Source organism: Chrysemys picta, chromosome 3 (genome assembly GCF_011386835.1).
Source record: "Chrysemys picta bellii isolate R12L10 chromosome 3, ASM1138683v2, whole genome shotgun sequence".
Taxonomy (NCBI): Eukaryota; Metazoa; Chordata; order Testudines; family Emydidae; genus Chrysemys; species Chrysemys picta.
In genome coordinates this window covers 15,663,522-15,681,471 of record NC_088793.1, presented here as the reverse complement: position 1 = coordinate 15,681,471, position 17,950 = coordinate 15,663,522, and the positions used below count along the sequence as shown (strand labels likewise).

General features: G+C 40.0%; 1 protein-coding gene across 3 annotated transcripts in view; it reads left to right on the top strand.

The window, feature by feature from the left end:
• Window positions 1-459: 459 nt before the first annotated feature.
• Window positions 460-17,950, top strand: part of TFAP2D (transcription factor AP-2 delta) — a 54,328-nt gene continuing 36,837 nt past the window's right edge. Inside the window, exons 1-4 of one of the 3 annotated variants that reach the window (XM_005308343.2) lie at window positions 460-868; window positions 1,664-2,161; window positions 5,345-5,405; window positions 17,100-17,265. In XM_005308343.2, the coding sequence (XP_005308400.1) occupies window positions 830-868; window positions 1,664-2,161; window positions 5,345-5,405; window positions 17,100-17,265 (764 nt within the window). In that variant the 5' untranslated portion in view covers window positions 460-829. Of the gene's footprint in view, window positions 869-1,158; window positions 1,289-1,576; window positions 2,162-5,344; window positions 5,406-17,099; window positions 17,266-17,950 lie in introns of those variants that run through there. The other 2 variants (XM_065587252.1, XM_065587251.1) reach the window with 2 other exon arrangements.

Sequence of the window (17,950 nt, the reverse complement as noted above, 5' to 3'; positions counted from 1 at the left end):
TATTTATTTTAAAAGCTATGTAAAAAAACTAAGATTGTCTGCTAGACAGCCTTTATAAAAAAAAAGATTGGGATGTGGGGTGGACTTGAATTCGATGTAAACGTAAGAAGAAGACAAAACAAGCCCAGCAACATTGTTTTAATTTAGAAAAATATAGCTAAAGACACACACCAAAAATGTGCAATCTTTTCTTTGGGTCTATATTTTAAAGCAGTAGAACCAACAGGAAGGCTCACACTTACCTATTTAAAATGACGATTTAATTAATATAGATTACTATATCTATTAGCTCTATAGCCTCCCGATAAAATGTGCTCAAAATGCCCCCTTCGATCAGATTAGCTCCCATATTAGCCTGTGTGAGAAAAAAAGCATTCTAAAGAGTGGAGGAAAAACTGTATAAAAATGTTGAAAGAACCTGCAGTTCCTTATTAGGCGAAGATACAATATTTATTCCTTGTCTCCTGGGATGAAGCTCCTCTATCTATTGTCCTCCCAGTTCTCAGTGCTGATGCTTAATTTTCAAAACTTCTATATTACCAAGGGACCTACGACATCAGCCAAAGAAATACCCAGCAAGTACAAAATCTGATCCAGGGAGCTGCTTTTGTGCAGAGGGAAAATTTTGTTCCTACAGGTTTTTAAGGTGGTGCATGGAAAAGGAAAGTGATCTGATCTATGCAGATACATTGCAAATTCTCTCGTAGATATAGATTTTTTAAAAATCGGGTGGGGATACAAGGAGTTTGGCTGTTTTAAATTTATTTTGATTTGATTTGATTTTTTTGAGAGGGAATTTTATCCTGAGCCTTTTTTCGGAGAACCCAAAATGTCAACTACATTTCCAGGACTAGTCCACGAAGCAGAGGTATTTTGTGTGTGTGTGTTCATGGGTGTGTGTTCATGGGTGTGTGTGTGCATGGGTGTGAGCGTGTGTGCCTCTGTGGTTGTTTCCATTTTTTTTAATCCATATTGGACCGTTACATTTAATTATAATCCGGCTTCAGAGATAATTTAAAGAAGTATAGGGAGAGAATTCGTTATGACATCTGTCACCAGCCAGAGCAACTCATTACCACGTTGAAACAGTCCCAGCACGAAAACAGAATAAGACCCCTAATAATATAATGAAGTTTGGGGGAAAATAATCAAATCGCCAGAAACGGGAAGATGTGGCAAGGATGGAGCATCGCCTTCCTCTAGGAACATTTGAGGGGGACAATGTGACGGGATTCCTTAGAAACCAGGGTTCCAAACACAAGAAGGCGGCAGCTATCTATCTAGATATGTAATGCTCTATAATACAAGGGCGAGATTTTTTCCCCCCTTCTGGGTGTTCCCGTGGATGACTTTTTGTTTCACTCCCAGATAGCAGAAGCTGCGATCAGTATTTTTGGTTGTGGTCCCTTTTTTTGTATTTCTGGGCGGTGGATTCGTTTTCGCTCGACTGTACTAAGGCAGGTTCGGGTGTTTATTTATTATTTTTAACAGACCTGCATGACACCCGCCCAAGGTGTTGGGGAAGCGACCTTGGGGCGGCTTGGAGCTAGGCACCTTGACTGGGGGGAAGCTATGCAGGGTAGGGTGCTTGGCGGAGTCGCACACGGTGTTTTAAATGACAAACCTCCAGTTTTTGGGTCTCCTTTTCCCTTCTTCCTTTCAGATACGTCATGACGGATCAAACAGCTATCGTTTGATGCAGCTTGGATGTCTGGAATCTGTGGCCAACTCAACTGTCGCCTATTCCTCCTCTTCGCCTCTAACTTACTCCACCACCGGCACTGAGTTTGCTTCCCCGTATTTCTCCACTAATCACCAGTACACACCACTTCACCACCAGTCCTTCCACTACGAGTTCCAACACGGCCACCCGGCAGTCAACCCTGATGCTTACTCCTTGAATTCTCTCCACCACTCGCAGCAATACTATCAGCAGATCCACCATGGGGAACCCACCGATTTTATTAACCTGCACAACGCCCGGGCTCTCAAATCCTCTTGCTTGGACGAGCAGAGGAGAGAGCTGGGGTGTTTAGATGCTTACCGGCGCCACGACTTATCTCTTATGAGCCATGGGTCCCAATATGGGATGCATCCCGATCAAAGACTCCTGCCAGGACCAAGCCTCGGGCTTGCAGCCTCGGGGACAGACGATTTGCAGGTAAATAGCATGCAATATACCTTCGATGATACATCCTCATAGCCTCTTTGCTTCAGGATCGCTCTCACACCGATCACATATATAGGGTGGAGGCATAAGAACATCACCTGGGTCCAAAACTGAAAACATGTAGTTCTCTTGCCGGACAAATAACCTCACACCTGGATTAACGTTGTAGGTGGTGGCTGAGTTGAAACAGGTGCGGTTTGGCCAGTTAATCACGAGATCTGTGTGTTTGTGTGTGTGTTTGTGTGTATCTCCTCCAAACCAAGGGCACTCGAAATGGCTACAAAATAATCCATCTAAATCCGTTTTTCTCCCTTTCCTAACGTGTGGTAATGTGTATATTTAATTAACCCGCGGACACATATACAAATCCAAATAGATCGAGGGAGGAGGAAGGAGAAACGTCAGGAAAAAATATCTCTGCTATGAGATTTTTTTTTTAAATCTCATAGTGTCCTGCACATATCCCTTAGTTTAACTGCGATAGATGAAATGTTAAAGCAAAAAGTAAAGCATAAAATGAATGTTTGACTAAAATAATGAAGGTCTTGAGACATATAGATATGGATGCAGATCTATCTATCTATCTATCTATCTATCTATCTATCTATCTATCTATCTATCTATCTATCTATCTATCTAGATAACCTAGTTTATAGTCAATTATGAATCCGTTACCATCAACTAAGAATTCATATCCAGTCGTCTCTCTGTCCCAAGTTAAAATGTATTTTTAAAACTATCATTTAGAACAATACATATTTTTTAAAAAGTTAAATACAAATACTTTCCCTTAAAACAAACTAAGGAGCCGGGTTCACTCCAGAGGTAGCCAGGCTAAAACGGATTTAACCGTATTTACTGTACTTACTTCCCCTCAGTCTTTGCCTCCATTCCCACAATGCACGCTATGTTGTCCTTTCCCCCATACATAGGGGTCAGCTGCTCTAAAAAAACCCAGAAGTTTGGAGAACTAAGAAGAGCCCCATTAGAAAGATTTTCCTCCCTATTTACTTCGGAGCAAGGGATTATTGGGGGGAGGGGGGGGGGGGGAAATAGTACCAACCAAATCGTATTATCTGTTCGATCGCTTTGGAGGAGAAACTCTATAAATCTTGATTTTTCCACATTTAAATTCACTAAATAATTGTATATTCTCTGGGCATTTTTTTTATATTTTCCATAAGGCTCCCCTTATGTCCAACCCCCCCCCCCCCCGCCAAAAAAAATCTGCCATTCACTTCTTAGCCCAACTAAAACCTATTTACTCCTTTTTATAACCACGTCTGCTGCTGATTTTTTTGTATCTGTACAAATTTTTTTTCTTTGCCAGGCACAAAGCCTTGTATCTTTCAAAAGAGGGGATTAAGAACGTTTGCAAGGCAGTGGACAATGCCTAAATCCTGTGCAAAAGAGCACCATACTTTATCCAATTTTCGACTTAGTGCCATTCAACTGGTCATTTATGCAATGTCATCCGACCAAACAACATGTTTCCCTTACAAATCATAATAATGTAGAAATAATAAAACTTGGTTAAGCTGCCAGCTCCAGATTCATTTTTATTAAAAAATAGAAATAAACAGCTTTGAAAAAAAATAGGGGAAAAGGTTCATCATTTGATCAACATTCATTTAAAAAATAAACCTGATTCCTCCCCTCCCCTGCATCTTGACACCCTCCCTTACACTTATTTTTCACCCCCTCTCTTTCCAGACAGATGAGAGAAATATATTGAGGTATAGAAAAGACTCATCGGGGGGAAATTGAATGTATGTATTTAGTTGCTTCAAAACACACTTTCGGGCTTGTTAATTTCACCGTGTGTTTAGTGGGAGGTGTTTTGGTGGTAAGCTGAAATAGAGCGGACAGGCGTACTATAAACCAAAACTGTGGTCTAACCAGTCTCCCCTTCTCCTCCGTCTTTCTTTTTAAAACGTTCATCAGCATATGCCTCATTTCCAATGCAACAAATGTAAATATACTTTTCCCTGCACAGAATGTTAAGTGAAAGTCCAATAGTTTAGAGGGCGGTTTAAGTCAGCCTAACAGATGCAAACAGTCTTGGGGCTGGAGTGGCATCTTTCAGTCCCCTAAAAAGATTTTCCATGGGCAACAAAGGAAACTGTCACACCTTTTCCCGTCACCGCTTTAATTTATGCTCAGTCGCCAAGTTTTTTTTCATATTGATTTCATAATCACTTTAAAGCAGAACACTTAAAATAAGAAAGAGCCTTGAAAAGGAGGGTCTTACAGGCCAGCGTCAATATGGTGAAAGTGGGGGAGAACGCCAGGACTGTAAAGGTTGTTTTGTAAAGTGGGGGTTTTATTATGCACCGACTCTCCCTCCGCATTTACTTAACTGTTCACGGGCTGTTGAGTAGGTTAACACCCTTAAAGGACTCTTTCATGTCAAATATCTCGTTTGTTTGTAAAGGAAAATGCGTCTTTACCACATTTCCATTGTGTTTTTTCCCCCTAGTATATAAAAAAAAAACGTTAAATGATCCCTATCAAAATATGTATAACGGAGGAATTGGATCTAAAAATAAAAAAGAGTTGGAGTAAATATAAGGAAGAGATGTGTAGAAATACAAACTTCTTCGTATATATGCCAAGACACACATACACATATATTCTCTTGAACATAGTGCATGAGTGGCTATGTTATATATACACGGTATGTGCATGTGTGTACACTCACACACACTATATAGAGAACGAGAGAAATCGATATCTCGTAGAATTATTGACAGCTGCATTGTTGCTTAGATTTTATTTGTTTAGATCAACAGATATTTGGGAGAATTTCTTTGTGTATACACTATACACACACACACTGTATGCATGTACACACAGAGAGAGACTATTTATATACATACACATAAACTTCTCACATCTATCTATCTATCTAGGCAAAAAATTATACCCAAATAGCAAGGAACCTGAAACTTATTCTGTGAAAAAATACATTGCCTAGGATAGTGGAAAATTAAGGAATTAGACTGAGATTTGTATGGAGTTGTCAGGTAATTTGAATCCCATTTTAGAAATGTGTTGCTGAAATATTGTCTTTACTGTCGTTATTGACCGAGCTCCGTATTAAAAACAAACGCTGATTAATTTTAAGCGTTTTGGTATCTGACTGATTTTTTTTTTTTTTTTTCATAATTTAAGGGGTCGGTGGAGGCCCAATGTGGGCTAGTACTGAACAGCCAAGGTGGGGTGATAAGGAGAGGTAAGCAGGTTAAAAAAATATTTTCCTATATTTGACTTAAAAAAAAACAATGTCTCTATCTGTTGTTGTGTACGCATATTACAGATATATCGAAAAACTATTGATGATTTCAATGTAAAGAGAAGCACATTAAAACTAATGTAGTGTCTTGATGGCTCTATAGTGCATCGGTAATTTACAAATACCCCACTTCATGGCAGCTATCCGAAATTAAAAAGCGAATCGAGGTTTCTGTTTGTTTCATTATTTCCCCGTTTCTCGGGTAGATTTCTCGTTTTGATTTTAAAATATCTGTGCTCTCTAGAGCCTGGCTGTTAAATTTGCAGTCTGATCTCGTATGCAAAGGGCGAGAGTTTTGGAAATATGAGTGTAATAAATAACTCAGTGTTACAGGCTGGTTGATAAATCGCTGATTGACGAAGTAGTTAACTGCCTGGGTAAAGCCGCCCTTGATTCCATCTGCTACTGAAAATATCTGAAGTCTAAGTCTAAATCTATTCTGTTCTCTTTCCGGAATACCTTGCTCATGACTATTCGTGGGGGTGGGGGGAGGGGAGGAAGAAGTCTGTTATGACTTGTGAGAGATGCAAAAGTAGGCCGTATTGTCTAGAGGGCCATATATTCAATCCCAATATAGAGACATACTGTATCCCAAAATAATGCTTATCATAAATATATGTATTCAGAATAAAACGAATATAAGGGTTTTGTCAAAGATCCATCCGACGTCTTTGGAAATAATATTCTTTCCCGTAATTATTCACTTTCCGTTTAATAAAGTCCGTTCTTATTCATCACACTATTAGCTACAGTGTTATTGAAGTAGAATAAAACCGATGTTATTATTCAGATCCCGGGACAAACGATAGATTTAAATAAAAAATAAAATACGGGAACGAATTGCCATTGGAATTGCATTGAAAAAAAAATCTCTAGTATTAAACATAGATTGAGATCCGACACAGATGGTGAGCCACTCCGAATTTTTTCGACTGGTTTTAGAACCCGATGTACCGATTGAAATCCCCAGTTCCGTGGCAAGGAACGTTGTAAATCTTGACCCAGTGATTGTGGGAGGGGAGAATTAGCCCAAAACAAAAGGCGGGAGGTGGGTGGGGTGGATCACAATTGAATCCACTTATATTTTAAACAAGAGTGATTTGCTTACAAAAGATTTTAGCACTAGTATAACGTTCAGCAATGAAACCCGACAACACAAACACGCTGGGGCCTGGTAGTGTAAACGTGATTGTTGAAAGAACAAAAAGCCAGGTGAGAGGCTATTATCCAAAGCAATCTGGACGGTAGATGAAAGGTAGGGCGGTCATTGAGGAGGCTGGTGACACTACATCTGGTGCTGAAAGAACAGCTCCACTAATTGGAATCTTTCCCGGCGCTCGTGACGGCTTGCCTCGTCCTTCCAACCTGGGGTTGTCTTTGGAGTCTGTCCTGTATAACACTACATTGCCCTGGTTTAAAATGTAGTCCCCGCCAAACGGCTCGGAGGCAAAGTTAGATTTAATTCTTATTTCACAAAGGAATGAATCGGGGGTGGGGAAACAACCCTGCAGACGTCTGTAAAGTGGGAGAAAACAGGGAAGTTGAGAGTAACATTCCTCCGACAGTTCTATTTTCAGTAGTACTGGAGAATCATGGCGGGTTGAAACTTCAGGGCGTTGAAGGGATTGTTTGTACACGGATGTGTGTTAGCCGTTCCTATCTGTTGCAATCTGTCCATAAAAAGGGTGTGCCCCCGCCTGTGTGATTCCCCTTGGTTCTTTCTCCTTGCAATTGAGTTGATATTAATTATATCTTAGAAAGTGTTTTCGTTTCTGAGCCGAAATCTGACCTCTAGGAAGCTGAATCCTTATCAAAGAGAGACGGGGAGTGAATGAATTCCCATCAATTGGGGTTTATGTCTGTACTACTTGACTGGACTCTAATCTCCTTTGTGAAAGAGGGTTCATATATCCGTTTTGCTCACATCCAGTTTATTCAATTTCTCCAGCTCAGTTAAGGAGCTTCCAATTACCTGTGTGGCTGATTGTAGTCAAGACTCTTTTTTTTTTTTAAAGCGATCAAGGTGCTCAAGGATTTAAAGATTGATAGTAAAGGAAATCCAGCATGGAAATGTAAGGTTTTCCCTCCACTGATCTGATGCCGAACGGCAGCTGCACAAGAGGGCTATCTCTTGGTGAAGTCAGGGGTAGATATCAAAGACTTGTCTATAAGTTTCAAATGTATATTAAAAATGCATAATAAATATGTCGTCCGACATAAAAAAAAAGCGATAGGTGTTAGTAATAATCAAAACATCCTACGCCTAAGCTCGGTGCAGTATCCCTTATAAATACATCAGACTTCTTGTCTAGCGATACATCAACAAGAATATATTAATTCTGGGCTTCCCTAATATTTTAAACGTCTCATGTCAGATTTTTTTTCTCGTTAATACATACACATATTTTTTTAAAAAATGAGGTTGGCTGTTTGTTTGGTTTTTTTTACTCGAAGAAAGAAAGAAAGAACGAAAGAACGAAAGAAAGAAAGAAAGAAAGAAAGAAAGAAAGAAAGAAAGAAAGAAAGAAAGATTTTAAAACATAACTCTTCATGTAATTTCCCCTTGAACAGAAGTCATTCTATTGTTCGGGGAGGGGGCGGGGGTCTTAAAGGCCACGTGGTTTTCTTTATCAACCTGAATAATAATGATAATAAATCCAAAAAAGTCAAAAACAGCCTCAACAAACCCCTGTATCCGTCTCCGAACACAGATCTGACATTACACATCCTGGCTGGCTGCGATATTGTTCAGTGCCATGATTTTGTGTTTTCCTTCAATGAGGCTCGGAAAGGAAAAGACTTTTGCAGGACTTAGGTGGTGGCGAGATAATTACCAGCTAGATAAAATATTTGCCACCAATTCTGATGCAGAGATCCCCATGCTATCACTTTCATTTACTGGTGTGTAGGAGATAGCCCGGAGCTCCACTACTCCAACCATCAGAACCAATAATCTTTACTTTACCTACTGCTCGTGTATCGATAGCTTCTCTAGCCTCAGGCAGCTGCTTTGATATGTTAATATTTCTGAGTACCAAATTCTGCAGAGATCATATTAATGTTGTACATACAGAGTGGAGCTGTGCCTTAAAGTTGAATATTCAGATCGCCTGTTTCAAAAGAAATCACTTGAAGAAACGAAGCTTCTATTTACAGGAGTCGTCTGTGGGTTTGGATCATTAAAACAAAACAAAACACCAACAAACCCCCACCCTCTCCTCTGACACTTTCCCAGTAAATGTCTCAGGTTTTTATTATGATCGACTCCTTCCCTTTTAGGTTGCCATTTTAAAGCCAAAGAGCCCGCTTTCCGTTTGATTTTGGGGGGGGGGGGTTGTTTGCTAACCACCCCACTCCCAAGCCCCCTTGCATATGAAACATACGCCGCTTGAGTGTCTTCACCTCCAAATATTTGGATTTAAAAAGACAACACGATGACATTTGGACCCAGCCGTTTTATGAAATCGAGATGGCAAACTCCAAAAAAAAAAAAAAAAAAAAAAAAAGCTCTTGTTTCGCTTTGTGATCATCCATCGTGCCTGCCCCAGGCTAATTTCAAGAAGCTTAAATACTGCTATCGCCTCTGGGCCATGACGAGAGAGAGGCCAGGCTATCGGCAATAGCTCTTTTTCGATTGCCCTTGGCAACATAAAATACAAACTACTTTGAATCAAAACATTTTTGGGGAATTAATATGATCTGAACTCTGCACGTTTTCAGAGATCTTGAGTTTGTCAGATCGCTTAGAGGTGACTGACATGCGAATGCGGAAGCATTAATGCCGAGCTAGGAACACTGTCAGATCTTATTTGATTAAAAACACAAATTCTTAAAAGCTCAAGCATCAGTCACCCAAAAGTCTGCCAATAAAATCACGTGAAAGACGCGTCCCCTTCTCTCTTCTGCCTTTTATGTATTTACTTATGGCGCTGCCTACAATTTGAAAGGGATTCGATGTGGCTTGATCATTTTCTCTGATCTTCAATTTTAATTTGAGACACTTAATGACGAAACTACAGCCTACTGTCTCACTCGTTAAGGGCGAGAGTTTAAGCGGGGGACTCTTCGAGGCAATGTTAACACAGAACAACAAAATAAAGCTTCCCAATACATTTTTCCCTTTATGATACCTCGGGTAATACATGGAAGGAGCGGTAGACTAGATCTTGCTGTAAAAGGTGTTTTCCATATACTATCTCTGTAATCTATGCACTAGTGGTACTGAAAACTGGGGAGAAACAGGCATGGTAATATCTTTTATTGTTTTTATTTCATGTAAATTGTAAACACCCGTTTGGCAGGAAAGTTAACAGGGAATTTATTTTGCTTGCTTGCTAAATATTCTCTATGTCAAGACAGATTATCCTACTCTCTCTCTCTCTCTCTCTCTCTCTCACTCACTCACTCACCCCCCCCCCCCAAGCTAGGATATACCCATTCCTATATTTCTCCAATACTAAGAAGTACTATTCTGTATCCAAAATAAAATCTATACGTAGGAAATCGAAAAAGCAGAATTCGGTTTTACATAACAAAGGATAATGTATCGTTCTACAATGATGATGTGAAACTTTCCACTAAAAGGAAACTTATTTTTCTCCAGGTAATTAAGGGCAAAGGATAAGATCTGGATCTATAGGCGTATTCTGTACTGTAGGCTAATATAGTACTGTACATAAAGGCAGTTTAATCTTTCAATTAATTGTATTTTCCTCCTTTTGTTGTTCTCAGGCCCCACCTCCTTTCCCCCACCAGCTCTTATCTGTTGAAGAACCGTACAATAGTCTTGATAATCCTGTAATACCTATAATTGTGTCCCGAGTCCTAATGCACTGTAATTAACACGGCTGTCTCTTTTCAGGGGCCAATTTGAATTGCATTAAATCCTAATAACTTGTTTAATTAATAGGTTTCGCGGTTCCAGCCGAGATAATCTCAAATCGACAACAACAAAAATTGGTCGAGGAGTTACGCTAGAAGGCAGGGTCTGTAATCCGCGCAGCGTTAGACGTTTGTGTTTATTAGGCGTCAAATAAAATAAAATAAAAACCCATTCCTGCAGCTTGCTTTGCCCTACACGGGAACGGCAAGCACGTGACTAGGTTGGGAGAGGGATTCGATTTTGTTTGCCTGCAAAAATCGTCCCTTGTGGTGTCAAACCAATGCCACAACTGGTCGCTAATGTTTGCAAGATCAGGGTTCCTGCGAAACTTGAGGGAACAAACGCCCCGTTTCCATCAGAGCTGCATGGAAATGTGGCTTCAGCTGTAGCATGGGGCAGTGAAGGAGTTACTGGTGGGCAGGGGAGTCCGCTCTGTGCTAACCTTCTGCTATTTTCTTCACCTTCTGCTACATTTCACCTTCTGCTCCATTGCAAGGTTGGGAGCTTTTGTGCTTCCTAACGCGAGACAACAGCTTCAGCTCGGCCTGTCTGTGAATGGCTGAAACACGCGGTAGCCACACACACACATACACACACACACACACACACACACACCGGCGCACAATCCAAGCCACACAAACAGAACTCCCATAGCATAGACTGGGACAGGGCGCAAACCACAATGCACATGTCGCCCAGCGCACAGAACACCACACGCACCTGAACACCACCACAAGCAGATATGCGCACCAGGACAGGACGCACACATCGGTACAACACACCAGCAGCACACAAAGCAAGCAACCCACGCATAACCTCAGTAGAAGAGGGTCGCACCTCTCGCGCCACGCACACACAGCGAGGACAGCACCCAGACATGATACAATATGTCAAATACAACGCCCCCCAACCGCACGAGCGCGCAACCCCCCCCCCCCCAAGAGAGAGCACACCGACTAGCACAACGCCCAGCGGCACGCAATGCAAACGAGACTCACAGAGTGCAAAAGACAACACAAGGGAAGAGAAAAGTACATAATACAACATAGGGAACACAAAACACACCACACAGCGTACCAAAGTCTCATCAACACACACACACACACACACACACACACACACACACACACACACACACACACACACACACACACACACCGGGAGAACACACACAGCACAACACAAAACACAATATAGTGTGCCAAAATCTCATCATTCAGCATATACACAGAACACAGCAAGCCAAATTAAAAAAACAAAAAGAAACCTGCCTACATTTCCCCAAATCTCTGGCAGGATGAAGAGTTGGAACATCTGCTAAAAGATTGTTAACTGGGAATTTCTGCTTAAAAAAAAACCTTAATGTCTTAGGAGTTCTTTTAGATAGTTCTGCTCCTTTCTGACACATTTGACTATTAGGGAGACAGGTGAAATTAACAAATCAAACTCTAACAATGCTTAGGAGTTATTGATGTGAAAGAGAAATGGACTGATTTTTTTCCTTTTATCTCTGAACATTTTGCATTTGAGCCCATACCGTTAAAATAAGATTTATGTTCTCATTATAAAGCACAAATCCCTTCAGTATAATTGCATGATGTTGGCATTATGATTGATCAAGCACCCATCGTCCTTCCATTGAATGTCTTCCTTTTGTGCATCTCTGTAGAAATCTTTACAGTTGTGTTCCTGGAAGCCAGTGAGATGAGGACAAAGAACAACAAAACAAACAAAAGCACACTTGTCCTTTTGTTTATTTTGTTTTGCATCCATTATAGTGGCATTCCCTACTTCATCTGAATTAACTTCTTAGGTCAAGATTTTCAAACATAGGTGCCCAAAGTTAGGCTCTTAATTGACTATTTAGGCCTATACTTAAGTGGTTTGATTTTCAAAAGTATTGACAACTCAGCAGCTCCCACTGAACTCAACCATATTACTCATGATTTTACAGTTACACAGGTGCTTACATTCTTTGCTGGGCAAAAACCTCAAAAAAAATCCCCTGATTATTTACTATTTATAGTATATAGTATATATATATAAAATAAATTCACTTTTGCTGCATTCACACCCCTTTTGTGTTTAGTTAACATGAATATTCTGTAAACGAGGTTATTGCACAAATGTACACGGAAACAGTACGTTTTAAGTGACTATGAGAGATAGTCACACAGTTTGAACTCATAAATGTAAGAAACCTGATTACAAAGGTTATATGTATTCAGCCTGTCCAGTCACAAATAACCAACACAGCTGGAATTTGGAACATTTATAATGAACTGCTCACAAATAAACTACAGAGCAGCCGTTCTTCACAGACATTAATGTGAATCTGAATAATTTGATGAATAATTCTGAGAAAATTCTAAATTGCCCACAATGACTCATACACAGAAAAAGAGGTGGAATGTGTCAAATAAACCACTCATCAGTAGCTATTTTGACAGTTCTATTACTTAACAAAACATAAGGATTTCTGTGTTTCCATTTTGTAATAAGCTGCAAATTTGCCAGATTTTCAGAACATGGTAAAAAAAAATCTGAAAGGTGTCATGAATTGTAACCCAGAAATTCATTTTAAAGGCACCTGTAGACATAAAGAATAGAATAATAAAAGAACAGAACCTAATGTTCATTGTTTATATAAAATAAATCCCACATCTATCTCCTTAAAAACCCATTTCTTCACTGATGACTCTAGTGCATTATGCTGATTCTTATAGAAAAGCACTATATACACATGCTATTTGCTACAGGCCAGAAAAAATATGAACTCACAATGCAGTGACAGCAGTAGAAATATATGTCTCACATTTCTGACAAAGCAATAGCATTGTTTTCTATTAAAACACAAATAATTAATGCACAGCATTTTAACTAATGGGGGGAGAGAGGCATCTCAGAACACAGATCTACTGATAAATGGGCACACATGTGCCCTATTCAACATAACCACATGCCTAACTTTAAGTATGCCAGTGAGATTTAAAGTTAAGCATGTGCTTAAATGAATCAGGATCTAAATGATTTTCCACCACACTACATTATCATGTACATCTTCTATTCATATGAAAGGGAAACATTAAAACCAAAATCCACAAACCTGTCTTTGCACCTTAATTTACTGACATTTTCATTGTGTTGACAGGACTGATGTGTTTCTAGTAAGTTAGTGAAGTCCATTGGTGTTCCTACTATTATTATTTGATGCATTTATCATTATTGGTGGCTAGTGTTTTGCACTGAAATAGTTCATTTGGTGCAAAGAGAGGAATAAAGTACAAATACTCTCCCAAAACTGGCATTTACTTCCTTTTAATGCTAATTGGTCAACTATTTAGCACAACTCTTGATAGTTCTATTTCAAGAGGTGACGGTCAGATTAGGGGTGAGAGAACAAAGTCAAAGCAGAGTCCAGTACAAAAGAGCCAGTTTTACTCCTATTTAAGTAAATGGGAAGGAGATTTTTCCCCTTTACCTTCAGTGGGAATAGGATTGGGCCCCAAAATATTACAGCAAAAATTAAAAATACCCTTTCCCTATTAAAGCACCCAATCCTTCAAGGAGTTTATCAACAGCATCCTCATCTCCCAGTGAAGTTCATGGTAGCTTCGGGCACTCTATACCTTGAAGGATCGGGCCCAGAATCTTCTGTCCCTCGGTTGGGTTTTCTGTTCCCCTAATTATAGATATCTTTTTCCCCCTTTTCCTCGGTACTGTTATATTTGTTGAAATAGTAATGAGGATGACAAATAAGAAGACAAGTCATGGGATAAAGAAAGATGGTAACTTAATAATCACATTTATCATGCGTTCCACAGTCGTAGCTGATGCACCATACATGATCCTACAAACGCTTCCCCATCTCGATAATGCTTTGTCCTGAGAGTGGCCCCATTGCAGTCAACAGGTCTCTTTGCATAAGTAAGGAATGGTTTGCAAGATCAGTTTTATAGCGAATGGGCCCAGTCCTATGAAAACTTATTTATGTCAGTGCCTTGCTAGCTGGGGTAGTCCTGTTGGCATCTTTTCAACGGCACCACTCACAAAGGACTATGTTCTGAAATCTTTACTCTGTAAGTATCCTAGTAGACCTCACTGGGACTACTCATGTGAATAATTGCTCACCAGTGTGTGTAAGTGGCTCACAATCTGCCACTTTACTCATGTTGAGTACTGACTTTTCATGGGTAAGGTGCTACTCAGCATGAGTACTAGTGGCAGCATCTGGTCCCTAACAACTACTGAAGGGAGTGATAACTACTCATGAGAGCAAGGGTTTCCAGGATCAGACATTAAACTCCTGAGAGGCTTAGAATTTTTTGCCCTGTCCTCTGTTATTTCAGCTGTTGCCCACTGCCTGTGGTTGGCTATCAGCTAGGACAATTCCTTTGATGTTCTGTACCAAGAACTGTGTTTCTAAAGGTGAGCAATGATTGGCCTTAGTTGCTGTCATTGCTATTTCATAGGAAATAATGCACAAACGGGCCTCTCACTGCTGACCTCAGCTTCTTCTCAACTTTATCTCTACATTTTAATATACTAACTAAAAAAGAATTGGAAGCTAAAAATATGTGCATGCAGCAGGAAGCATAACCTGTGATCATTCACTGTTGTTTGTAGTTGTCCTTCCCTTTCTATTCCTACTGCCTCTCCCTTTGTTTATTGCCACTCCTTGGTCTCTTCTCTTGGGTGTAGGGTCCAGTCCCACGGTCCTCATTCCCATTAGTCCCCAGTGGGAGTATTCATGTGAGTAAGGACTTCAAAGAAGATTGCCTGCTCCTTGAGGCCTATTTTTGGAGCCATCTTTGTCCGTAAAACTCCCCTCTTCTCCGTGGTGCAGTAGCAATGAATAATTAATATAGTGCAATAATTATATGCAACAGATTTTACCATGTTCTAATTTGCATCTGGTTTTCAGCATTTCTAAAAAAAAATGAATTTAGCTTTTTTGATTTTTGTTTTGAAGAAAAGAACACTTTTTCTTTCTCCCATACATGTTCCCCCTCCGTATTGTTATTAATGGGATTGTTTGGCACGGTAACTGTGTTTTTAAATATTTAAGTTGTAAGGTATTTACAACTACAGATTAATGACAAGGTTTTCAATAAGCTCAGGTTAGGGAAGGAAAGCCAAGGTGGGACCAAAATATTTTCATATTAAATGAATAATGATTTATTCAGTGTCAATTGCTTGTGCACATATGGGTTTAATTTAAGAGAGAAAGAGAAATATTAACATTTCATTAATTTCAGTACAGTCTGATTGTTTGTAAAATAGACAAAGGACTTGCCTCTTATTTTGAAATAAGTAGATCTATATCTATAGCTCCCTCTATACATATACACATGTAGGCGTGTGAATATATATATATACAAACATGCAATGAGGCTATATTGAACTTAATCAGGGTGGAAAGAAAGATCAGATAAACATCTGAAGCCATCACAAATTTGTATTGCCATTTTCAGCTGCACATTATAGACCAGAAATTTTAAAATGTTTGTGAGAAAATATGCAGGGACTTTTGTACAACTCTGACTTGTATATACATAAACTCCACTGCATGCATGTGGCACTTGACTTATCTGTTCTAACACCTAGATGCTTACTCAAATCAGGGTTCACGTGTGCATCATAGACTGCACATTAGAGAGGGCAGATTGAAGAAATGCACCTTCCATTTGGAGCAGAAGGGGATCATTAGTCTTGAGATCCTGGGGAGGGTTCATTCCACACCCTTATGGTTGAAAGTTGCATTGTGCCTGAGAAGCAGAATTGTTGACCACATTCTTCATCCCTGAGCTTTTGGTGGTCTTGTAGATAACCTGGGCCCAGGCCAAACAGATGTTAATTGCAAGGAATAAATAGATCTAGAACTCATCTGGGGATAAACCAGTGTAGCTTCATTGTCTCCAGTCAAGCTATGGTGATACACCAGCTGAAGAGCTGGTCTAATGGAAGGCAGAGTGTTTGAAGGTTCTGAGACCTCTGGAACCATTCTGATTAAAAAAAAGTAATTGTAACATGACCATTTTTCCTAGACTGAATAGGATACCAGTGTTCACGATTGATGTTATACACTGTCTTGTGAATGTTAAGATGCAGTTTTTTAGCAGTGAGGGTAATTTACCATCGGAGCAGATCACTAAGGGATGTGGTAAATTCTCTATCACTTGAGGAGTTTCTAAATCATGACTAGCTGTCTAAAGCAAATGCTTTAGTTCAGCCATAAGTTGTCAGCATGCTACATGCAGGAATCACTGGCTGACATCAGAGGTGCTGGAACTAGGAGTGCAGGGGGTGCTGTAGCACCCCCTGACTTGAAGTGGTTTCCATTATATACAGGATTTACAGTTTGGTTCAATGGCTCTCAGCACCCGCACTATAAAAATTGTTCCAGCACCTCTGGCTGACATTACACGGCCAGTCTTGTGCAGATCAGACTGGATAATCATAATGGTGTCTTCTAGCTTTAAAATTTATGATTTAAAAAAAAATTGGTTCATTTCCTCCACCTATTAGATTTCAATCTAGTAGGTCTTCTGAAAACTGTAGAGTGAGAAGAAAGAAAGAAAGAAAGAAAGAAAGAAAGAAAGAAAGAAAGAAAGAAAGAAAGAAAGAAAGAAAGAAAGAAAGAAAGAAAAGTGCACAATTGTGCCTGTATTTGTCAAAGCAAAGAAAAATATCTTAGAGACCATACTTTGATTCCGTCTTCTAACCTAAGGCATGTGTCTTTTGTTTTGTAGGTGGTACCTGTGTTGTTAACCCCACAGATCTTTTTTGCTCTGTACCCGGGCGCTTGTCTCTACTCAGCTCCACTTCTAAATACAAAGTGACCATTGCGGAGGTGAAGAGGCGCCTCTCTCCACCCGAATGCCTCAATGCTTCGCTCTTGGGAGGCATTTTGAGAAGGTAAGTTGAGGTCAGGTGTAGCAGAATCAAGGTAGCACTGTCATTCTTTTCCTCATCCACTTTTGTCTAGATCATCATAGGTAGAGTACATCAGAAAATGGTGGGGAGAGGGGCAAGTTCTGAGGAAAATTTCAGTGAAAACAAAAAGAAATATTCTTTTCATCAACATTTTCTGCAGAAAAAGATGGACTTTTCATCAAAAAAAAAATCAGCTTTTCATTGGCAAGACCAAATGTTCCATGGAAAGCAGACCCTTTGTGTGGAAAAAAATCATTTCGTCCAAAAACTAATTTCCTGTTGAAAAAGAATTTTGATGGAAAATTTTCAGGAAGCCCTAGTCACAGCTTAGCCGCATAAGGGAATACGAGGGAGTGAGGTCCCCTGTTCAACCCCCCTCAGATTTTGACTCCAGTCAGGATGGAGTGAGCAGGTGCTACTTGCTCAATTCTCCCCACTCTGGGACAAAGGGGCAGTGAGAAGGGAGCAGTGGACAGGGTTTTGTCTCCCCTCTGCCCCACTCACCAGCCAGAAGAGCTGCCTAGGTTTGCAACAAGCAGTAAACTGATCTACTAAAAAGAGTGAAGTAATTTATTCCACCTCACACAGCCAGGGGAAAATGGGAGTGGATTGTGACTCAGAGGGGTGTGTGTAAGGGGTATGTCAATACTCCATAGCGAGCCTGCAG